Source organism: Ruditapes philippinarum, unplaced genomic scaffold (assembly GCF_026571515.1).
Source record: "Ruditapes philippinarum isolate M1 unplaced genomic scaffold, ASM2657151v2 ctg4893_1_1_1_1, whole genome shotgun sequence".
NCBI lineage: Eukaryota > Metazoa > Mollusca > Bivalvia > Venerida > Veneridae > Ruditapes > Ruditapes philippinarum.
This window is the reverse complement of record NW_026857767.1, coordinates 73,130-98,816: the sequence shown is the minus strand read 5'-3', so window position 1 is coordinate 98,816 and position 25,687 is coordinate 73,130. Positions and strand designations below refer to the sequence as shown.

General features: G+C 31.4%; 3 protein-coding genes across 3 annotated transcripts; 1 reads left to right on the top strand and 2 right to left on the bottom strand.

The window, feature by feature from the left end:
• Positions 1-1,235: 1,235 nt before the first annotated feature.
• LOC132750871 (serine-aspartate repeat-containing protein C-like) lies at positions 1,236-7,873 on the bottom strand. The gene is made up of 4 exons (XM_060740930.1): positions 7,727-7,873; positions 4,989-5,067; positions 4,187-4,245; positions 1,236-3,907 (listed from the first exon to the last, which is right to left on the bottom strand). Exons 1-4 carry the CDS (start codon positions 7,793-7,795, stop codon positions 2,852-2,854), a joined length of 1,263 nt encoding a protein of 420 aa, XP_060596913.1. The 5' UTR covers positions 7,796-7,873; the 3' UTR covers positions 1,236-2,851.
• An 817-nt stretch (positions 7,874-8,690) lies between these two features.
• On the bottom strand, positions 8,691-19,262 carry LOC132750870 (uncharacterized). The gene is made up of 8 exons (XM_060740929.1): positions 19,136-19,262; positions 16,147-16,282; positions 13,998-14,142; positions 13,201-13,318; positions 11,392-12,593; positions 10,741-10,807; positions 10,379-10,433; positions 8,691-8,789 (listed from the first exon to the last, which is right to left on the bottom strand). The coding sequence occupies exons 1-8, from the start codon at positions 19,196-19,198 to the stop codon at positions 8,752-8,754; spliced, it is 1,824 nt and encodes a 607-aa protein (XP_060596912.1). The 5' UTR covers positions 19,199-19,262; the 3' UTR covers positions 8,691-8,751.
• Positions 19,263-20,362: 1,100 nt separating this feature from the next.
• LOC132750868 (uncharacterized) lies at positions 20,363-22,392 on the top strand. The gene is made up of 3 exons (XM_060740928.1): positions 20,363-20,517; positions 21,072-21,752; positions 22,099-22,392. The coding sequence occupies exons 1-3, from the start codon at positions 20,427-20,429 to the stop codon at positions 22,146-22,148; spliced, it is 822 nt and encodes a 273-aa protein (XP_060596911.1). The 5' UTR covers positions 20,363-20,426; the 3' UTR covers positions 22,149-22,392.
• Positions 22,393-25,687: the final 3,295 nt, after the last annotated feature.

The following is a 25,687-nucleotide window of genomic DNA, read 5'->3' as shown; positions in this document are numbered from 1 at the left end:
ATAGGGAAAATCAATGACCCCCCGGGGCGGGGCCAATTTTGACCCCAGGGCTTTTATTTGAACAAACTTGGTAGACACACACTAGAAGATGTTTCATGCCAAATATCTAAGCTCTAGCTCTTTCAGTTATTTAAAAGGAGATTTTTAAGATTTTACTATATGCATATAGGGAAAATCAATGACCCCCGGGGCAGGGCCAATTTTCACCCCAGGGCTTTTATTTGAACAAACTTGGTAGACACCCATTAGAACATGTTTCATGCTAAATATCTTAGCTCTAGCTCTTTGGGTTCTTTAAAAGAAGATTTTTTAAGTTTTTACTATATGCATATAGGGAAAATCAATGACCCCCCGGGGCGGGGCCAATTTTGACCCCAGGGCTTTTATTTGAACAAACTTGGTAGACACTCACTAGAAGATGTTTCATGCCAAATATCTAAGCTCTAGCTCTTTGAGTTCTTTAAAAGAAGATTTTTTAAGTTTTTACTATATGCATATAGGGAAAATCAATGACCCCCCGGGGCGGGGCCAATTTTGACCCCAGGGCTTTTATTTGAACAAACTTGGTAGACACTCACTAGAAGATGTTTCATGCCAAATATCTAAGCTCTAGCTCTTTGAGTTCTTTAAAAGAAGATTTTTTAAGTTTTTACTATATGCATATAGGGAAAATCAATGACCCCCGGGGCGGGGCCAATTTTCACCCCAGGGCTTTTATTTGAACAAACTTGGTAGACACCCATTAGAACATGTTTCATGCTAAATATCTTAGCTCTAGCTCTTTGGGTTCTTTAAAAGAAGATATTTTAAGTTTTTACTATATGCATATAGGGAAAATCAATGACCCCCCGGGGCGGGGCCAATTTTGACCCCAGGGCTTTTATTTGAACAAACTTGGTAGACACTCACTAGAAGATGTTTCATGCCAAATATCTAAGCTCTAGCTCTTATGGTTTTTTAAAAGAAGATATTTAAAGTTTTTTCTTTTGGTTGCCATGGCAACCAGAGTTTTGCATGGAATTAAATTCTTTGAACAATTTTTAAAGGTGACCACCAAAGGAACATTCCTGTGAAGTTTGGATGAAATTGGCTTAGTGGTTTATGAGGAGATGTCATTTAAAGTAAAAGTTTACGGACGGACGGACGACGGACGGACGACGGACGGACGGACGGACGGACGCCGGACGAAAAGCGATCACAAAAGCTCACCCTGTCACTTTGTGACAGGTGAGCTAAAAAGGACTAGCTTTTATCAACATATAGAATAAATAAATATTTCGAATTAAAACATTTATTTTAGAAAATCATTTAATATATGAAGTGACATTATGCTCATATTTTCATAGTCAAGTTGAGCTGAATTGACTTTATATTTCAAAAGATTGACTGTCAAAATGGTGTTTGACCAACAGTTGATATTGGAAAATGTTTAGGATAAAATTATAAATCTGCCTAAAATTTAAAAAGACTGCCCCACTCTTTTTATAAACTAAGCGTTATAGGTAAATTCTAATGGATATTTACAGAAATTTCGTTTGGATCTGTGCATTATTTATTGTTTATGCGAACTTAATTATTAAATTAAAAGGAATTATGGCAAAATGAAAACTTATTTTGATCTTCACCCGTTCACTCACTATATACCCTTGGATGGGCATAATATCACTTAATAAATATATTTGATTTTGCATGAATATCAAAGATACACAATGCAAGTATGACTGACAAAATTAGTGGTTGTTACATAAATATCATTATTTCAAGGATCATATTATAATTGTCACAACATCTTATATAACATTCTAAGATTGTTTGAAGATTGCGAGAGATTTAATTAAAATAATTGAGCCCTGCCATGACATTTGCGATCAGCATGGATCCAGACCAGCATGCGCATCTGCGCAGTCTGATCAGGATCCATGCTGTTCGATTACAAACCCTATAACAAGTAGAGAAACTGACAGCGAACAGCATGGATCCTGATCAGACCACGCGGATGCAGAGTCTGATCAGGATCCATGCTGGTCGCAAACCCATTATGTTGGTTTTGTCATAGCGTGGCTCATCATTAGATTTAGAAACACCATAAATCTTCAATATCTTAAATGTAATAATTATTATTATGTTTACTTAAGAATTTGTTATCTTCAATAGAGAAACATCAATACAATAGTAACAGAATGATGAAAGTATTTCACATGACTTCACAGCTGATTATTTCAGTAAATATAAATGCCGATGTCACAGGCTTTATTCTTCTGAGTTATGCCATATCTAAATAACAAAAAAAACAACAATAAATTGGTTTTCTCTCTAAAAAAAATTGATATTTGTTAAATATGTACAGTTGTTGAAAAAAGATGCTTAAATAGTGTATCAAATTCATGTACATACACTGTATTAAATGAATTCTTAAATCTCATTAAAATTTTCTTCTGATATTCTTCTGATTTTAAAATTGGTCTAAATTATATAATTATCATTCTTACACTCATAAGCTATTCATTGATAGTATAACAATTTGTGACAAATTCAGTTACATTTATTTACAACAAGTTAGATAAAACATCTGAATATTTCATATAGATGCATGACTGACAATTTGGACATATAATATTAGTATTTTCAAAAATAAGACTCATTTTACTTTTTTGAAAACAAGATCAAGAAACAAAGTCTTTTCCTAACAATGATTTTAAAAAATCAAAAATGATATATACATAAATATTTGCATCTCAATGTTGGATTTTTTGAAGTTGGATATGAATTTTTCATGAAACTTTCGTCAATACATGATACAAAATTTCTCTGTTCATTTATCTAAATATAGTGTTCAGTCTTGGTTTCCTTTCTATTCCTTATCTTTACCATCAATAAGTTTAAGTGATACAGAACTTTTGAGAGGTTTGACCTTGTAACACTTTCCTGCTAAACTTGCCAGAGATGGAAACACTGGAATATCACATTGCACTCCAATATCATTCACTGCTTTTACTGTTTCTAATTCCAGATCTGTCTGAGTGGACTGGTCCTTACCACTGGAGATTTCTTGAACTTGCACTTGCCTAAAAACAGGCTCTTCCTTTACTGCTTTGTCAAAAACATTCAAATTCTTGCCATCTTTTACAGTGTTTCTGAATACTTGTAGCTTACCACTTGTTTCAGACATTTCAATATCTTTGCTTCTGCAGGCATCTTTCTTTTCACTAGTGTCTAAACAAGGTTCCATATCAGTTTCAACGTGTTTACCTTCATCTTTCATTTCTTTACACCCAGATGTATTTAATTCTTTAGTTTCAACGTCCTGAGATTGACATTGCTTAACTATTTGACTTGTAGATGAATTCTGAGATAAACTGTCACCCTCAGAATCTGTTTTACCCTTGTTTAACAAAACCTCAGTTTCCTTTTCAGTATCATCAGTAACTATTTCTACAGTGACTGATTGCTTATCTAAATGAGTGTCTTTATCAGCAAGTATTTCTACATCATCAGTGTCCTTATCAGCTAGAATTTCTACATCATCAGTGTCCTTATCAGCTAGTTTTTCTACATCATCAGTGTCCTTATCAGCTAGAATTTCTACATCATCAGTGTCCTTATCAGCAAGTTTTTCTACATCATCAGTGTCCTTATCAGCTAGAATTTCTACATCATCAGTGTCCTTATCAGCAAGTATTTCTACATCATCAGTGTCCTTATCAGCAAGTATTTCTACATCATCAGTGTCCTTATCAGCAAGTATTTCTACATAATGAGTGTCCTTATCAGCAAGTATTTCTACATCATTAGTTATTTCATTATTTATCATTATCATGTCAGTCATATCTAAATCTGTCTTGTCTTCAGATGTGGATTCTTTGTTTTGCCCAGTTTCTGTTTCTGTCTGGTGCTGCCTAATAGTTTCCTGTACAGAAACAAATCCATATAAATGAATTGATTATTTGTAAAAGTTTTGAAAAACATTTAAATATAATATTTATACAATGTGCATTTATAAACATTAGAATAGGAAGATAAAAATATTACTTTCATTTAATGCATGTAAGTATGTAATGTGTCATCAACAAATTATAAAGTACAGTATGCAACTTAAAATCAATTCATTACATTACATTAAATCGTTCACTAATGAAATGATATAACATATGTCAATATAATTATGATATATTTTAACAACATATACCATGACTATTTCTTCACTCTCTAGGAAAGCATCAGCTTCAAAACTTGCTGTGCAAACATCTGACAAAAAAAATATGTATTCATTGATAAAATTAAAATTAAAGTTTAAATTTTATGAAGTAATTCAACAACTTTTTAAAACAAGTAAGGTACAAATGTAAGTAACAATTATTTCTCTGCAGTACAAAAATTATATTCCATCTTAAATTAAAGTTATGAAAACTATCTTGAAATAAAAGAAAACATAAATGATAAAGGTGAAAAAACCTTGTACAATTACAACAATATACTAGAAAAACAATTAACCAAATATTTTTTTGTTTTCAGAAACATAAAGATGAATGGAAATTGTTAAATCTTCTATCATAAGAGCTTCCAATAAATTGCACATGATTATTAAAGCCCCATTCTTGTTTTTTAAGGATTTTGGGAACATGACCCATAGCCATGAAATTGGGAATTTCAGTGATGTTTCACTTTTGTTAAAAATTGGGGGGAAAATGCTCGACTGAAATTTTGATTAAATGAATGCCTATCCTGGCATCTTCAAACATTTAAGCACTATAACAGGAAGAAGCCCTTATTTTCAAAGATTTTAGAATTTGTTACTTAATGTTTTTCATTTGTAACTTTCAATTGGGAACTTTTTCCAGTGGATTGGGAAAATAATACACTATTTTCTATTGGAAATATGACCGAATATCAGCTATAAAATGACTGAATATCAGCTATAAAATGACCAAATATGGCTATAAAATGACCAAACATGGCTATAAAATAAGCAAAAAAAACTGGACATATACCAGTATACTCATCAGACTTGTTATCTTTATCAAGTACAGATTCTGGTGATACAATGTTCTGCTCTTCTAATTCTTTCATCTGTAAAATAAAATCATAGCCTTTAAATTAATAATGAATTATAATACTAAGTAAATTGTTTCATTCATGATTTTTGTAATAAATACAATGTATGTCAAATAAAATTGAGCACATTATCACGGATTTATATTACAAGGATCGGACACTTCCGTTTAGCTTAAAGTCCCGTCGCGCGCATGCGCGGAATGGACAGAATGAGATGGCGGAACGCGCGGAGTACGAAAAATGACAGATTTTCACAGGAGTATGTGGTGTTATTGCAGCTTTGTGAAAAATTATACACATATGAATGTATTGATACAGTATTATTTTGTGTCGCTAAAGTATTAATATATGAAAATATGCCGATAGAACGCTGCAACGCTTAGTTAAAAAGTACCTAATTTAAAAAATATTCGCCTATTGTTTAGGCATACTCTCTACACTTTGCCGCCCTTTTACTTCAAGCACGAATTATTACCGCAATTCAGAATAAGATAATGATTTTTAACATGGTTTAATGATGGCATTGCAAAAAAATGTTTCTTGATTGCTAAAAAACTTTTAAAGAAATTCAGGTTTGAAATGTGTCTTTATTTCTGTGAATTATTTCCAAATGATTTTTAATTTTTTATTTGATTACCTGTATATTAGTATAAATATAGTAAATATTCTACCAATAAGTGTATTAAATATATTTTCAGATCATTCTTGACAAGCATTCCTATATAGATGAATTCATTAGATTGGCAAGGAAGAAACTTTTATTGGCATATAGAACAGCTGTTTAATAATATTATTTTTTATTTTGAAACAGATTTTTTTCATAGTTATCCTCAACAATTCACGTCAAATGATTTATTTATCACATGTTTATTTTCATTATTTTTCAAAGAAAGGACTATACAACTTTTTAGTTGTATATCTTCAATTTCATTTATAAATGTTAATAAAGAAAATAGATTTACATTGTATTTATATATATCCTCTTCAGAATCATTTTCTTACCACATATGCCATGGACTGTAGTAAAGACCGCGCACATACAAAATATACATTCAAATTCTATTTGTTTTTGAAGATTGAGTGTTGCAATTATCACATGTAACCTGGTAATGAAAGTTTGAAAATAAAGTTTTTTAATTATCACTTACCCCCCTTCAAAAGTAATTAAACTTGAAAGAAATTTAAGCGATGTGTAAAAAATAATCAACAGTTACTTTTATTTCGCAAAATACTGACTCAAACTGTAAAGATTTTTATTGTTTTTCTAGCGTTACATTAAAAAGTATCATAAATAACTTTCTACAGGCTTTCAAATAAAAAGAATAATTAAAATATACGAATTTAAATATACGAGTGACATTAAAAAGGCCGGAATCGAGACAGCCACAAGAGAGAACTTTACTGTTACAATGATTGTTTACTTCACTGCACCGACATTTGAAAACAGATTTACAAAAAATAATAATGGTATAAATGATGAATGAAATTTAAATATTCTATGAATATGGCAATATTGACAATCTCGGCAATATTTTGTACTAAAAAATGAGTAAATTTTCTTCACGTGTTGAGCGAATTGTAAAGGCCGCAATACATTACCCGTAAAACAATTGTGCGTTAATAAATTTGACTACATAACCCAATAAATCTTAAATATTGCATCTTTGATCATCTGTGAATAACTTACATCGGCTTCTTTTTTATTTTGAAACTGAAATTATTATGGTACCATAATAATAAATTTCAAATACCTGCTTTTTATATAAAAAAATGTAAATTTACCGCGGATTTCGTCAAGTTAATTTTTTAACCGTCATTGCGGACAGATAAACTGTACCTTTAAAAAATAAGTTAGATATTTGAATTAAAAAAGTATTTTTCTCCAAATATACTTAAAATTTCCAAAATCGGATAATAAATGGAAAAGCTGTATGGTATTTTGTAAAGTAGGTATCTGTTGCGAACGGGCATTTACGCTTCGCGCCGGTAATATATCGATCGATGTACCTTTATCGGGTGCACGACAAGATATTTAAGCATTTATATAGGGTTAACTGGAAGTGTTCGATCCCTGTAATATAAATCCGTGACATTATGAAAATAAAATTTGGTGTTTTATTGTTCTTGTTCTTTTTTCCAATGTATTTAACAGTAAAATAACTTGACTTGTTGGTATGAAGTGCCCAAGCAAATATAGCCATCTTATCTTTAGAAGACAGAGTCATTCTTAATGATCTAGAAAGCAATATTAATTAACTGATCTGCATCCAGTAATTTAAATCATAGTGAATGTTTATGATTATCAAATATAATAATAAGCTATCAATTTAAAAAATTTTCTTAAAATACAATTATTCACACTAATGACTCTTCACAAATTACAAGAGATAAATTCAGTTCTTTAAATATATATACAACATGTAAACATAAGTAAGAATTAACAGCACTTGCTTACATACTTTCAAAAGTAAAAAAAAAAAAAAATTGCCACAAATAATCTTCTTAAAAACAGGCAATTTCTTATAAACAGACTGTAAAATATTTCTAAGATCAATCATTAAGTTGAATAACCTACAGCATAGAGCCTGGTTAGAGGACACAGATGTGCAAGCTGACCTGGCTCTATACTGGTGGCAAAGGCTAATTCCGGTAAATATCATTTAATATAGCTTACCTCACAAAGAACATCATCTATTTTAGTTTTTAATGGTTTGTACACACCCAATCTGAAATAAGTACACATAGAACTATAAAACAAGGTCCTATGTTAAAATCTGTTTAAATCTATTGGAAAAACTATTTAAAAAATCAAATAAATAATGTCTAGTTCTTTAAAAAAAATGTATGTTGCACAGATAACATGTGTTACAAGTAGTAAGCATAAAGAAGATAAACCTCTTTAAACCTATCAAACTAGCAGTGAACAGATTATTTTCATAATATACATCAATTCATCATGAAAGATATAGATATGGAAAGAATTTCACAAGAAAAACAATTTTAATGTCATTGAAATTGTTAAACCATAAGACTTAGTGGTTGAGTTTAAGATTGTTGATATTAACAGAAATTTTTAAGTTTTTCACAAGGCAAGATTGTTTTCTGAAAGAATTTCAGTACAGATGCTTTCAAAGTATCACAACACTTTCTGCATGTTTAAAAAAAACAACGCTGTTGGCAATATGAACCACTGTTAATGGTCAACACACCTTAACTACACTGTGTAAGTGTGGTCATCTTTATAAACTAGTTTACTCTAAATGAAACTGTTAAATATCACAAAATATGACACCAGTACTGGTTGGTTCCAGGAAGCGGACTCGAAAGTGATTAATATAAGTTGCAAGAACTTGTTTCGCAATCGAGCTTAAATAAATATGTTTAAACCAAATATCACAAAATGAAAAAAATATTCCTTTAAATCACCATATTTATTATGCACAGTTCGGTATGAGTATTCTCACTATTCTGAATATTATAGGTCAAACAATGTGATAGCTCTGGATCATCTATATATATTTATTCATAAATAATAAAATTTATTGTATGAATTATAAAGAATAAACAAAAGAAGGAACAACATGTTAACGCCTGGTTGAGATATATTACTCGTATATATCCAAGTTCATCATTAATTCAAATTTGAAGACTTCTATTTTCTTTCTGAAACTTCATTTTTCAGGTTCAATATTACATTACTTACCTTGTGTTTTGTGAACTGTTTTGATTTAAAGCTTCTGAAATATCAATACGAAACAATTTCATCAATTTGGTTAACTATTGTGTATGATTGACAGACACTTTCATTATGTATATAAGGACTGACTTTTTGTTAACAATATTCATTTCAATCATAAATGTTAACAAATCTATTCAGTGCACAGACAGGCCACTTCTTTAACCATTAAAACATATCACTATTAAACATTGTGTTAACTCAAAAATCAGCATTATCACAATTTTGCTCTAATAAGACACTGTACAATGACATGAGATATTCTAATTCATTATGAATTCTTCCAAATACAACAAGAGCCATGTCAACATGGCCATCCCCCGCCGAATGTGTTTGCTCATTGGAAGAATGTATATGTAGTAGAGCGGAATAATTCCATTTTAAGAGGTCTTTTGGTAATGAAAACTGATGGCTATAGTGATTACAGATTTGAAACCTATGTGAATACTGATGGCTGAAAATAACAAAGGGCAATTACTGAAAAATAATGCAGGGTAGGTTATCATTCTTGTGTGCTGCATCCCTCCTCAGTAAAATCTATCCACCTATGAAGTTTCAAGTTGATACCTCAAATACTTTTTTGAGAAAAAAATTGAATTGAAAAATTAAGTATGAAAAAGAACAAAAGGCAATAACTCAAAAATTATGCAAGGTAGAGTTATCATTCTTGTGCAGTGCACTCCTCCTCAATGAGATCCATCCACCTTTGAAGTTTCAAGTTAATACCTCAAATACTTTTTGAGATAAGCTCTGGACAAAATAGCATGAAAAAAAAAACAAAGGGCAATAACTCAAAAATTGTATAGGGAAGAGTTATCATTCTTGCACACAACATTCCTCCCCAATAAGATCTATCCACGTATGACATTTCATGTTGATATCTCAAACACTTTTTGAGTTATGCTCCATTCAGGTGAAAAATTAGGTATAAAAAATAACAAAGGGCAATAACTCAAAAATTATGAAAGGTAGAGTTATCATTCTTGTGCACTGCACACCTCCTGAGTGAGATCTATGCACCTATGAAATTTCATGTTAATATCTCATAGGCTTTTGGAGTTATGCTCTGGACAAAAATCAATTTTCAAAAATAACAAAGGGCAATAACTCAAAAATCATGCAAGGTAGAGTTATCATTCTTGTGCACTGCACTCCTCCTCAATGAGGTCTATCTACCTATGAAGTTTCAAGTTGATAACTCAAATACTTTTAGAGATATGCTCCGGACAAAAATGTCGGACGGAAGGACGGACGGACGGACGTTCTCACAGGACAGTAATTATGTGGCTACTCTATTGTTCTCTCTATTGTTCTTTTTAGCCACGCAAAAGAAAATAGCCACATAAAAGCATTACGGAATGAATGACATCAAAGAGAACCTATTGTCCCTCTAGCCACATAATTACTCTCCTGTGAGTGCGGACGGACGGAAGGACGGACGGAAGGTCGGACGGACGGAGACTATTTCTATATCCTCCGCCGCCTTTTTCGGCGGGGGATAATAAGCAATAATTAATAGTATATAAAAGCATGCAAGCTTACAAAATGAAAATCAAGGGAAGTTATCAATGTCAAATTTGTTCTACATACTCTTGTTCTCCTCGACTATTATCTTTGTCAACTGTCTGTCAATTTCATCTTGAATCTAAAAAAATACAAACATATAATATTTACTCTGGTTAGGACATTGATTGATGCTGCTTTAAATATATGAATAAAATATTAATTTTCACTTTGAGAGTAAATTAGTGAAGCTAATTGTTTCCATTTATATACATAAATGATAAAATCAATTTAAGAGAATTTCAAGACCTAAAATTATGAGAGACATTCAAAGCCAGGAGTTTGTCTAATAAGAATTTTTTCAAACATGTACAGGCATTATTTACTGCCTTAGGGTTCAAACACAAGGTAATTTTTTATTTGATACATTTCATAAAATTTGTATATACCTGTTCAGAGGGAGAAAGCAAATACTTAGGAAACTCATCTCCTGGCAGAGGACTTTTTATATTCTGTCTGAAAAAAAAAACAACACAACATGATATACAGTAACAAAAAAATGTGCAAAATCTGGATATTCACTAAATCAGAATCCTTACTAAACCAGACATTTTTCATGATTCCGAATTTTTTCCCTTGTGTTTAATATTCTGTCTGAAATAACATGATACATTTACATTGGAATATGGTATACTTATTTTGGACTATGACTATACTTAAATTGAACAAGGTACATGTATTCATGAGAATGATAAATGAAAACACAAATACACTCAAGCTTATTCATTTTTAAATCATGAGTTGGTTTTCCAGCAATATTTGTAATCATCACCTCAAACGAAATAGTATTAAGATGGTTTTTAAAAGCAATGTTCATAAACCATATGCCCAGCATTATTTATCTGATTTATATTTATATACAAAGAATTGCATATAAGCAGCTGGTTAACTCAAACAGTAGAGCCACAGTACGGTATTCCAAGGTTCTATTTCGAGTCCAAGTCAGGCTGCACATTTTCCTCACCCTGGTGACAAACTGTTAACACATATTTTCATACTATTAATATACCATATTAATTACATTGAGGTATGAGACTTACAATGCGCCACCTGCAATGTCCCTATTAACTGTTGTCTTGGTAATCTGTACACTGTCATCCTGTACATTCCCATGATCTTCTAGCCTTTTAATATCTTTAAATTTCTTGTACATACCCATCGTCTCCGGTGCTGTTTTCACTGAGTCACTTTTCATACACTTCAAAGGCTTGTAATGAAATTCTTCGTCAAAGTCAGTAAACTTTGGTTTTGACATTCCAGTTTCATATTTTATATTACCCTCTTCAACTGCATCTTTAGTTAGGCCTTGTTCCTTAAGAAAGACAGTTTTCCCAAACAGAAAAGGACTTTCCAGTTCATTCTTGTGTCTGAAAATATTCCTGTACTTTCCTAAAGACCCAGGTACTTTTTGTGTTCCTTGTAAATGACTTCTTGGTATGCATTCGGATTCAAATGGTGTGCATTTATTCTGTGTTATGTCCTCACAAATCACCTCTGAGTTATTGAAGTCTTTACAATATTTACCAACTTCTTTAGACTTTAATTGATATCTATCACATTGATAGTTTGATTGACTGTGTAAACTGTGTGACTTTTCCAGGGATTGCTTGTATACACAAGAAGAAGAATCAAGCTGTGGTTCCTTTACAGTTTCACCTTGTGACACTCCTAGGTTTTCAATTCTATGATTTTGATTTTTCACTGGAGTCAAATACATAGGTCGTGGTTTAAATCTAAAGCCATTATCTACATCTTTATTAAAGACTTCACCAGTATTAATTGGAGATATTCCACCAAATTGTTCATTATAGTTGTTTTTATCCCTCTCTGCTGGATGAAGGGATGTAATTGGTGTTGAAGAGAAATAAGGCTTTTTAAAACTGCTGCTTCTATAATTCTCAAGCTCATCATAAAGTTTGTCAGTTTTTGGAAACGGTTGATCCGAACATTTTCTTTTCTTTGAATTTTCAAATAGAGTATTACAAGGTGACCTTTTCTTTGTGTATTTTATCAGAGGTGTGACTTGAAAATCTTCAGACACATATGGATCTAACATACCCTTCATTGTTCTTCTTGTGGTAAATCCATCTAAATCTTGTTTAGGTTTAGAGAACATGAACTCATTTGATGGTTTATTTTTAGCAAATGTATTTGGTAGTTTGTTGGAAACTTCATTTGGCATTCCTTTACTTTCAACATGGAACATAGGTGTGACTGTACTTTTCATCAAACTTTGCTCTTCCTAAAATCAAACTAGCAAATAGTTATCCATATCTTTAAAATGCATGATTCCAGATGAGCAAATATGACTAAAAAAATATGAATAAAAAAATGTATTAAGAGGTTAAGAAATTAATAAACACTCAGGTAATCTCAATCCATATAATTAATTTAACAGCTTTACAGGTTTTATGTAAATTTAGGTTGACTACTTTTTAACATTTTCAAATAAGTTACTCTGTAATTAGCAGAATACTGAATTATGAAAAAATTGTGCATATTTTCACATATTTTAAGTAATATTTGCCTTATTTTAGCTTTTAAAATCAGTTCATTTCTTAGTTTGGTACTATTTATACTAAATAACATTTTAAACAATTCATAATTCCTCAAAAGTGCTTGGCAGACTTCCCTGCCCTTGTTTGTGAACAAATGTTTAATGTTTGATATGAATATCTATGACGATTATTGAAAGGGAAAAATATCCTTACCAATACCTAAAGTTTATTAATTCCCAACAGCTAAAAAAAAAAATTTCCCAAAATGCCAGATTATTTTTCCTAATTTAAGCCATGGGGCCTTATAAAAAAATAGGTAGAAAATTAAACCCTGGCTTCAATCATATTTACCTGCCCAGTACTGGTATTATTATTGTTGTTGTAACATCTCTGATAGTGTGAAGGTCTGGGGAAAAGTTCTCTGGAAGGCTTTACATCTTTTGCTGTCAACTTAACACTGCCAGAGTCCCTACAACACAATAACTCAACTGATAAATAATATCACTTCAGCACTCCACAATATTGGTCAAGCTCAAAGTTTCATTAGCTAAAATACATCTTATAAATTTGATTAAAATTAATTGAATTTAACAGGACAGTCTGTTATATATTGGAGACTTTTGAGCATTACTAAGATGATAAGTTGTGTCTTCACTGTAATTTAGGATGTTATTTCATGATAACTAATCACTCAACAAGAACCATAACTCATGTTCTTGTCTGTCTTGGCTTGGAGAATATATTCCTTAAAGCAACATGCCTCTAGATTCATGCTTATTTTCATGAAAATTTATTTGAAAGTAATATATGGTGAAGTGAACAAAGAAGGTAATTTTTGTTCTTGCAGATTAATCAAAATTCACAAGGAAAATATTTTGATAAAAGGTAATCAATCAGCCTTTCATTTCTATTCACACCAGGTAATTTGCCATTTGCTTAGTTATAACTTATACATGTGGCTTAAATAATACTTGAAATTTTGGAGATTTTGATAAAAGGGAGTGACCTGTCTGATAAACAAAACAAAAAAAACGGACAACAAAACAAATTGTGGAAAACAGTAAAATCTTACTGTGTGCACATTGAAACCTAGAAACAAAATATACAACATATGAAGACTGTTAAAATAAAAATAAGTGTTATCATACTTATCAAGTTTCCCATCATTGAGTAAAAGTTTTGATGGTGTTTCCGATGGTGAACAAGGTCCCAAATCAACCTCATCTATTTTGCGTGTACAGGAACGGAACTTCTCAAGATCAAGCTTCTGTATAAGCCGTCTCTTATTTGCAACTGTTAGTTAATAATCAACATTTTATCATTTAAAAACTTAAATCTTAATAAAAGTAATCATGTTAAATGTTGTTAAAGTTGTTTTCCTTTTTTATAAGGCCTAAGGCCTTGTTTCCCCAACCTTGTTCTTCACAGTGTTACAAATTCAACAAGATTGCATTTGAGAAAAATGCTATGCCACCGCATGGTTCAAATTTCATAGCTGTACATCAAAGGACAAGAAAGTAGGTCACATCATCAAATCTAGGTCACCTGATATCAAAGTTCAATTTTACAACTAAAACTGTGCTCATGGTCAAAATGTCATTGCTGTTCATCAAAGGACAAGGAAGTAGGTCACTGTCCCCTTGCGCAAGGCATTATTTTGACCCAAGGATTTTATTCAAAACAATCTTGATACAGGTCCACCAAACAACATTTCAAGTCAAATATCTAAGCTGTAGCTTTCTCCCATTCAGAAAACATTTGTTTTATTTTCTGTTTTTACTATGTGTATAATGAGAATCACTGCCCCCGGGCAGGGCCAATTTTGACACCAGCCGAAAAATTTGAACAACTTTGGTAGAGGACCTATAAATGATATTATATATCAAACATCAAAGCTCTATGCCTTGTACCTTCAGACAAAAATATTTTTTTACTTTTTCACTATATGTACATAATGAAAATCAATGACCCCCGGGGCGGGACCAATTTTGACCCCAGGGCTATAATTTGAACAATCTTGCAAGAGGTTCACTACACAATGTTTCATGCAAAACATCTTAACTCTAGCCTTTGTAAATTTAGAGAAGATGATTTTTTAAGTTTTTACTATATACATATAAGGAATACCTATGGCCCCAGGGGGCGGGGCTAATTTGGACACTAGGACAAAATTTGAATAACTTTTGAAGAGTACCTTTAGATGATATTATTTAAAAAATATTAAAGCTCTAAGCCTTGTCCCTTCAGACAATAAGATTTTTTTTTATTTTTAACTATATGTATATATTGAAATCAATGACCCCCAGGGCGGGGCCAATTTTGTGCCCAGGGCTATAATTTGAACAATCTGGGTAGAGGTCTACCAGACAATGCCTTATGCAAAATATCTAAGCTCTAGGCCTTTTGGGTTTTTACAAGAAGGTATTTTAAGTTTTTACTATATGTACATAGTGAAAATCAATGACCCCCAGGGCAGGGCATATTTTGACCCCAGGGCTATAATTTGAACAATGCCTTATGCAAAATATCTAAGCTCTAGGCCTTTTGGGTCTTTACAAGAAGATTTTTTAAATTTATTCTTATAATTCTTTTTGGTTGCCATGGCAACCAGATTTCTGCATGGAATGAAATTCTTTGAACAACTTTGGAAGCCCTTCACCCAAGGAACAATCCTGCCAAGTTTGGTTGAAATTGGACTAGTGGTTTTTCACAAGAAGATTTTTTAAGTTCACTATATTATCTATATAACACACACACAAACACACACACAGGTGAATCGCTATATGCCACCGCATCGCAGATGCTGCGGTGGCATAATAAAAAACAGAATGCAATGTGTAACAGTAAAAATTTATTCCCAGTCACATATGATTTAACTTAACTGTAGATTTAATATGATAGTCATGAAACATTGAATATGTATCAGACTTTTAAGTTTTTTTAAAACTGTGTGAAAGAAGGCTTTGATGAAGTCTGATTAATGGTTAAGAATATAAGAGAAATGGAAACCTAAAAAATTTATTTGGTATTCAACCTCATTTGCGAAATGTAATGAATTATTTACATTTTCTAAAAAGTACAACAATAAACACATTTTAAATTATATGCAGAATTAGTTTTATCATTTCATGAACACATTTTACATGAAATACATGTACATGTAGATGCTTTTATTTAACAAATCCATTCACTGGATGAAAATATGGCAATATCTACCAGTAAGTAAGATTACAGAAAAAACATTAATTCATATATAAATTGCTTATTTAAAAGGCATGACAGCCTATTAAACTTTACTCTTAGGAATTCCTGAATGAACTCTGCTCACAGTATGGAGTGCAACTAAATCTTGACTAAGACCTTTCCTTTTCTTTGATGATGTTTTACTTGAGAAAGATTGAGCAGCTGCCAACTTTTGTCTTTCAAAGAATTCCTATAAAATATTTCAAAATCTATGTTAAATCCTGGCATTTTAATAATAAACCAAATCACATTCCAACATTAATTCTATTAATTAATTATTTCATTTATTTTTGCCTATTTAACTTTAAATAACTATTAGTGTAATGTAGTACTGGCAGTCACACAGTCATTCATATATTGAATAATTTTATCTTTTGGTCATTTAAAATAAAGTTAAGTATTTAAGCCACAGTATTTGTTTTGCCTTCATTGCGATTTTAATTACCCAAGAAAGCTTTTTTTAGCCATGCAATCAAACCGTCCTTTACAGTTGTAACAATCTTGGTAGTAGTGTTGGGTATCGGACTCAAATATCACTATCGATAATTGGACCACCACAATCGATTGTCTGCCGATAGTATAATCGAGTTTTGCATTTTTTTACTGTCCTTTTTCTTTTAAGGTACCAGTCCTTGTATGTATTTTTTATATAGTAGTGACTACATTTTGAGAATAAATAAGCTCTTGTCTCCAAGATTAAAGTAAGATTTACTCTTTGAATACAAAACAAACAACTCAAATACCTGATACTACTTTGTGACAGTCAATGTTTGTATAAGACAACTTTATGGCAGTCAATATTAGTACTAGTCAACAGGTCAAAATATTAATGAGAACTTAGTATTGCAGATCACTAATTTAACTATAGTAGTGACAGTAGATATATAAATTTATAATGTTGTTAAGTGGAAGGTGTCATATAAATTATGATCAAATAATTACGATGCTGTAGATGAACATCGGCAACTGCATATCATGTCACATAAATGACTGTGTTAATTGCAGTAAATTTTGGGCAGTAAATTTCAATGGTTAAAAGATATGCCCGAAGGCGAGGATTAAATTTATTGTGCTAAATAATTAAGAAAAAAATTATATGATGGTGTTGAATTAAGGTCTTTTACTGCCTTATTAGTATTTCCCAGTGCAATTTGCTTTTCTATTTTGAAAAACTTGTTAAAAGTTTGTATTAAATTTGAGACCCCTTTTCCCAAAGTATGCCAAAATTACACATATTTTCCCCAAGAAAAAGGCTGAGGCCCCTTCCCCAAAAATGGTGTTTTGGCCCTGATAAAGTAATTAGCTCAGGGTAAGCACATTTACACCTATTTAATTATTCATTTTTATTGGATAAAATTGTTTATCAAGTGATGGCTAAAACTTGTGTACTTTTCATATTGTGTATGTCCTTGCAGGCGCCAGAGTATTTATTCATTTACTTGAATTTTTTTTAGGTCTCGAATTAATGGGAAGTCACAATTTCACAAATCAATGAGAATAAAGCATAAATGTTTTAAAAGACAACAAAATTTAGAAGAATAATATCCGATAAATAACCTTTAATATTGTAGGTAAACCCTGTCAATTATCGTCGGTTGTCCTAAATTTGTCCCTGTCCTAAAGTCGACACCTATACTGTGTATGTCAGAAAGCAATCTCATTAAAATAATATCCTAACTGTCACTTCACTACCAGTTGTTCACTTCCCACGTAGCGGAGAGTAACTTAGCGAATTATCAATATGATTATCTGATTTTAATGAGATTGGTCAGAAAGTCTCAAAAATTGTTGTTAAGAGAGAAAACAGTTGGATATTTTTAAACATCACAGTAAATTTACTTTGTATCGATCTATTAACCCATAAATCACAACTGCATTTAAAAAATTCAAATCTCCCTGAATATTTATTTTGTATCATTTATTTTGATCCTTTTGCCATAATATTTACATGACAAACATCACTGATATATAGTTTATAGCTTTGGAATATACGGATATTTACAGACATGTCAAACAGTTTGAAGAATTAGGTCACGCCATTATATCGATGCATTGTGAGAATCGCTCAGTTAGTCAAAGTTTGGAAAGCCTGACCCATCTTTGTGCTAGATTTTTCAGTCAATTAGAATCAAAGTTGTCTGTTTTAAAATGTCAGCATAAATTTAGGAACTTTCAACAGACAGAAATGTGCTTTTAATAAGAACACACTATTTATAAGTCTATTTATTATCTACAAAGTCTGACGGTACTGGAAACATGTTTTTGGTCATTTTTTCGGCTCGAAACAAATGCGGAAAAAATTTCGTGACACTGTTGTAAATGTTAGCAATCAGTAGCTAGTGCATTTTGCAAAAAAATCGACAGATTTGTAAATAGATCGATACAATGAATAGCAAGATACAATGGGGTTCCACTATAACTATCCAGGAACAATGGTTAGGAAACTACCTGCCTACGTGACTGAAATACTGTTGGGAAAAGGCGTAAAATGAAACAAACAAACAAACAAACTTAGTTGTATGGTATCAATTACTCTCATATCCGCCATATTGGAAATCACCGCTTGTCATATTTTGATTATTTTTGTTTCAACGATAGTTTTTAGCTAATGAAAAAAGTTGTAAAAGATGAAGAAATGAATAAATTTTTCACTGCTTAGGTAATTTGTTAGTTGTCATCTTATTTTGTTACGGTAAATAGTGATTGTTTCTTAGGTGCGTCGGAACTACGTACACCAGGATATGAAAGTGAAAATGAAAGGGTGTTTGAAGTCTCCTGGTTATGCACTTTTTCTTTCCTTGTTCCTTGCTGAAAACTACTAACTAAATAACACAAAAAACGTTGTTTTATGGTTTTGATGATTGATAAACAAATTAAAATTACTTTTTCGTTCGGGAAAATGGTCATTAAAGCTATGGCATTCTGTAATGGTGGCTTCGAACATCATCATGTCGAAATTAAAGGTGTCGCGAAATTGGTTTTACAATGTCTTTTGTTGTCTTATTTCTTTAAACATTAACTTAACATGTTTTATTCAAAATACCTGCTGAATGCGCCTTTCACCTTGATATCTTATACGATTTCTAGCGCCTCCCATCCAATTCATTTTTTTTTTTAATTTTGCAGACGACGCAGTATGGATGACTTCCCTTTACAAACTTGTATATTTTCCGTTTCGGTTATTTCGGGAAGATGACGGATCAAGAGCGGATAATGTCAGTTAATTATTCAAGCTCGATTGCGCAACTTAATTTAAAATCACTTTTGAAACTGAGTCCGCTTCCTCAAACCATCCAGTACTGGTGTCACGTGAAGAAACATGGTAATGACTGAAATAGTTTTAAAAACCCATGACCCCTGGGTTGAGAGGCAGACACCTTAACCACTACTTTACCACTCCCCCAAAATAATGCTTGTCTTGTAGGTCTACATGTACGAATTTAGAATTCAGACCCGCCTAATCAAACCAAATAAAGCATGCGACATAGCAAAAATCATTTATCAAAAATGAAACGTATGCATCTAAACATGTACTTTCATATGTGGTTCTAAAGGAGCTGCCAAACACCAATATTGTTTCCCTTCAAATTATAACCCAAGTTACTGGTTTTGTCCAGGACTGGTAGTTTGATTAAAAGAACGTTTTGAAGCATATTTTGTCAATAAAGATCTATTGTACCCATGTCTTTTTTCATGAATGTATACACATTTTAGAAATATATTTTTATTTACAATAATATAAACTCTGAGTTCTAATATAGCATCATGTTCTGTCCTGTTCCGATGAGTTACAGACGTCAATGTAAATTAGCATAGGTTAGTGTTTTAAGCATTTACAAAATCAAATTGGTCAAGGCGCTGTGCACAGTCGTTCGACCAATTTAATTTGAACACTAACCATTCTAGTGTTCAAAATTTATTTTTATAAGCAGACGATTCACTACAATGATTTATAGTTTGCCGATTTACCAAAGTTCATTTGATTTACTGCAATCCTATTGGACAAAAAATAATTTCAAACACAACTGTAGTGACCATTATTTTTTAAAGTCATCCACGTGGGTTAAAAGTGTTGATTTTATATTTTTTTAAAAAAACCTTGATAATAAACATTCATTGAACATTACCATTCTATTGAAAAATAAAATAAAAGTGTATGAAATATGTTCACAAAGAAATATTTAACCAATTAAAAAGAAAGATTTCATTTTATATACTTGAGATTAATAATAAGTATTGGCTAAATAAACCAATCAAAACAAACAAAAGAGATATTACATACCACTTAAGATACAACTCGTGTGAAATTAGTATCGCCACTGTTTTGATAACAAATGGATGGGAAAATGATGCTCTTAAAATGTATCTTTGGAGCGCTGTTTTTGTGCTGGATTGCCGAAACTAGCTACGGCTGCCGCCGCTCACGTAAGTCCGCTAACATCTTTTTAAATTACATGTTATCTTAAGTCAATGCTTTTGAATTTCTAACCTCTGTGTGCGCGCGTGATAGACTAGATAAATATAAAAAGTATTTTTTACATTTATAATTCATTAATTTTTGTTGTTTGATTTTGTTGTTTTTTTGTTGTTTTTGTTTATTTGTTTAATAAAAACAATATTTATTTATAATCAATACATTTACATAATAAGGTACATGAAATAAAATTTAGGGATTGAGTAGGAAGCTTGAAAAGCTTTATTGAAAACCCTCTGCGTTATTTGTTTTTGTTGCTTTTTAATTTGGGAGAGAGGGTGTTGTTTTCATAATCATTATCTCACGTACAATCAGAGACATAGATAACTATTATCTATGTCTCTGGCACAATACATGTAACTTTTTTTATTCACTCGAAACAATGATTAATATCAATTTTAAAAAAAAGATTGGAATTTTGGAAAAATTACATATGGACAATAATAACACATATTTTACACAAGCGAAAATTTAAATTTTGATGAGTTTTTTGTCTATTTTTTAGGTTCATGTGAGGATTTGCAATACAAACATAGAAACATAAAAAGCGGGGAATATTTCGTCTACAATAGAAGAGGTCAGAGATACAAAGTCTACTGTGAATTTCACCGCGGCTATGGCTATACATTTGTTTCCAAAGATGAAATTCGAAAAGCCGACATGAGACGCCTTCGACGATGTCATTCAAAGGTATTAGTACGACATTTGCGCTCAAACGGCAAGCAATATGATACTATGATGGATCAAATATCTTCCCGTTCCTCTATACCGTTGAGTGTCCAGTACAACAAAAACACTGGTTATGCCACTCCGATAAACCATGCGACAATGGGTCCTTATTTATATCTTGGTTTCTTACCGAAATACATCGCACGAAGCCATAGTATACAGGGGTATAGAGCCAATGGTCAGGATTTTACGTTTCGGAATTGTGATGCAAATCCAAACAGCTATTTAGCTCTCTTTGTCAACCCCAAACACAACGACCCGAACGGTTATTACAAACGCTGCTGCTACACTAAACTGATGAGGGACTGGATAAACGTGGGCAAAAGAACTTCGGAATTCCTTCCATGCAAATACTTTTTCCAGTTTGAGATGCACATGGGAGGATGTGGTGGGTATGCTGTCAATGGCTTTAACACCTTGACCGACGTAATCGGTGCAGCCTTAGGTTTCCAATTCGGTAAGTATAGGTTAATTTGCTATCAGTAAATTATCTTATTTACAAAAGAAACTATGTGTGCATTAAAGTACAACACAAGATACTTACGTTTCTAATACAGTAGGACATTACTTTGCATAATTGCCAATAATTTTAAAACCTTCGTGCTTTCATGGTGTTTTTTAAATTTTCAATAACACCATAGTTTATTCTTAACTTTCAATTCTGCTAAACCCGATGATAATTGAAGTGAATTTTAACATTGCCGCCATACATAAAAATAATTGGCTAAGTTGAGCTTGCATCAATTTTAATTTTGCTGTATCAAATATCTTTTAACTTATGGTCTGTTCTGTCTTTTTTTCAGAAACAAGAACAAAGGAGCAAAATGAAAAAAGGAGTTTTCAGGCAGAATGAAAATGATACCATATAGACACGTGCAAATACGATTTTTCAGTGTTCCTTTAATTGACTTTTAAAATCATAGCAAACTTTTATCAATTGCATATATATCAAAATATCAATTCCTTTACTGACATATAGACATACTCTTGCAATGCCTTTCCCTTCTTTCATGTGGGTAACATAACTGAGTGCAGTTGCTTTGATGTTCGTACAGAAACTTGACTGTGACATGAAATAATAAACTTTCACTTCGTCATTACTTTTTATTTCTTTTATTGCTTGGTGATACAAGTAACAGGTGTTTGATGATATCCCGTGTATTTAGCACGCCTGAAAAATCAGTTCCTAAATGTAAAGGATTTTTTTTCTTCTGATTATCGCCGTAAGTCGTTCGTCATAGACGTCTATTATTATTTATACTTCTTTAATAAAAACAATTCCTTCGAAAAACATTGTGCTGATTTTGACTAAATTTCACAGGAATAATCTTTAGATGATTCTTTTTAAATGTTACATAAATGGTATTTATCTTGTGCAAAGTCCTGCCGTGAAAACATGAATATTTTTATGAAAAAATAAATTATATTATTTAATTTTACCCATGAAATATGGTGCTATATCAGTCAAATATAATTCATATTTAAATCTTTAGATGATTCTTTTTAAATGTTACATAAATGGTATTTATCTTGTGCAAAGTCCTGCCGTGAAAACATGAATATTTTTATGAAAAAATAAATTATATTATTTAATTTTACCCATGAAATATGGTGCTATATCAGTCAAATATAATTCATATTTTTTAAAAATAAATATGAAATATAAATATGAAAGTGGGCGGAGTCAAAACTCATATTTATTTTAAGGGACTTCTTTCGCCGTTTTGTTTGAAAAATTTGATAAATACAAAAAAACTTTTTCTTGAATTTTGTTTTGAAAACTATCTAGCATGATAGAAAATGGTCTAACTAAGAAAATTAATCCGAACACCAATATCTTTAATTCAGTAATTAACGCTGTACAGACGTTTAAAGAGTTGTTTACATGACGTCACAATGAAGCGCCAAACAGCGCGTGCTTACGTATGAATTACTGCGCGCTGTACAATTGCAGTTGGTAGCAAGCAAGGGGATTCGTTACCATTTTCTTTGATAATGAAATTAAATAAAAAGGTTATTTTTTCGTTTTTCGTGAAATATGGTATATATTTTCACTCAACATGATAAAATGCCACATATTTTCACTCGCCGTACCTGCTCGTGAAAATATGTGGCATTTTATCATGTTTCGTGAAAATATATACCATATTTCACGCAAACGAAAAAATATCCTCTTAATATTTATATTTTCATAATAATATCTGTATTTTAAAGGCAGATCACTGTGCTGTGCCGTGAAAATATTGATGTATTGAGAAAATATAAATATTATATATTTTCACGGCAAAACACTTAAAACATTTATTCATGAAGTAATCAGAGATCCTCCACAAAAGGTTTATTAACCGTGCCTCTTTTTACAACATTAATTTGACTAAACTTCTCGCATCGGTTACGTTAACATGTACTAATGAGGTAAAGAAACAGCAGCGGGGAGTCTGCAATGGACCTGCATTTGGCGGATCACATTTTACATAAGTTTGATAGGAAAATGATAGAAATCTTCTTTGAAAGGATGTAAGATTAGATATTTCGTATGTTGTTTTGTCAATGTTGTCACTGCAATAGACACATAAGATAACCATGCTCCTGTGACCTGTGATTATAACTGGCACCACCTTTTAGGCACTTACGTTATATTGTATAATAAATTAATGAAAGAAAACACAATAAAACCTATTGTTTAAAACAACTCTTTCATTAAGAGTGATTAAAACTAGAAATGTGTCCATCTAATAGTTATGTCCCCATTTGATATGCTGTCAACGTGGTCTATTAAAATAATTGAAAGTGATATACTTATACGTAATGTTTAAAACAAAATTATAAAAACCCCAGTTTCAAAAAAAAATGGCCGAACGTAAGGACCGATCTCGTTACATTTTAAAGTAGATGTATCAATCTAATAACCGATTTTTAACTGTAATTTCCAAAACTTAACACGAATATATCTATCTAAACGATCTATTCCGGTAAATATGGTATCAATATGATAAAATAACATTAATAAATTTATCAAAAACTTATAATTCAGTCATAAGGATTTCCTGATTTTGATTTACATACAATTGTTATTTGACGTTGTACAAGGGTCAGTTTAATTACTTCATAATAATCAATGTATTATGACGGATGTAATACAATATAAATCCGTGGTATTATTTACAGCGGAAACTGAACTTTGGGAAAATGAGTTTATTGAGCTTGCTTATTTATATTATGCATGTATGAGTTAAAGATTTAAAGTTTTTATTCAAAGGGATTGGCTCTTTCTTTAAAACATATAAATATCAACTAGACAAAAGAAACTTACAGATTACGCAACCGTAAGACTAACCAATCCAAATAATAATTCAAACTAGATGGATCTAGGGACAAGGCTTCTTTGGCGGGAAAAAGATGCTAAACATGGAACACCAGTATACATGTATATAATAATTATCATAATACATGTAATAAAACAATAATTTTCTGTGCATTTTATTGTAATGGATTTATGTATAGTCATCTCTTTAATAAATTAAAAAATCAAAATAACGAAAAAATACTGCTTTACCAAATTGTAAATATAATAAATGTTTGATTGAATATGCTGAATATCACACTGAGAAATGAAAAAATGCAATATTTTCACAAAAACGAAGCACACTTTTCAGTGTGATATATAGCAAATTAGTCCAAAACAAATAAGTTTTCTTGTTGTGCGCCGTATAAGTAAATGACAGCCACGTACGGCCATTTTCATCAAAGCACGAGAGAGAGTTTTCAAAAAAAAGCTTTACAAGCTTCCTACTCAATCCGTAAATTTTATTTTATGTAATTTATTATGTAAATGTGTGGATTATCAATAAAAATATTGTTTAAACTAAAGCACGAGAAACAGAATTACGTGCGGAAGATAATGTCAGACATTCTACTGCTACGCGACTATTGGGCAAACAAAAGAAATTTAAGATATTTAGTCATCGATTAATGCGTTGTAACTGATAACATTTTTAGTATTTAGTTATAGTAACGATATTTGAATTAAGAAAAAAGTTATTTATGATAATTTTATGGACCTTAAATGGCCTTGGAAATACATAATTTAAACATCTCTAAATGGTGAAAATCAAGAAGCTTCCGGGGGCTTTTTCTTGTTGTTGTTTTTGGTTATTTTGATTTTTGGGGGACTTTTTTGTGGCATGTAGGCTAAACATACAAAAGAATGATGGGAACAACTTCATGAGTTTTCCATTTCATCTTTATAAGATTCTTCTTTCTACCTCAAGGATTATAACGAACTTATGAAGTTGAAATGTCCCCACTCAAGTGAATACAGTCACTGTGTTACGTACAAGCTGCTTTCTACATGCAACTTCCAGACATCAACTTTGTTCAGCTTGTTCATTT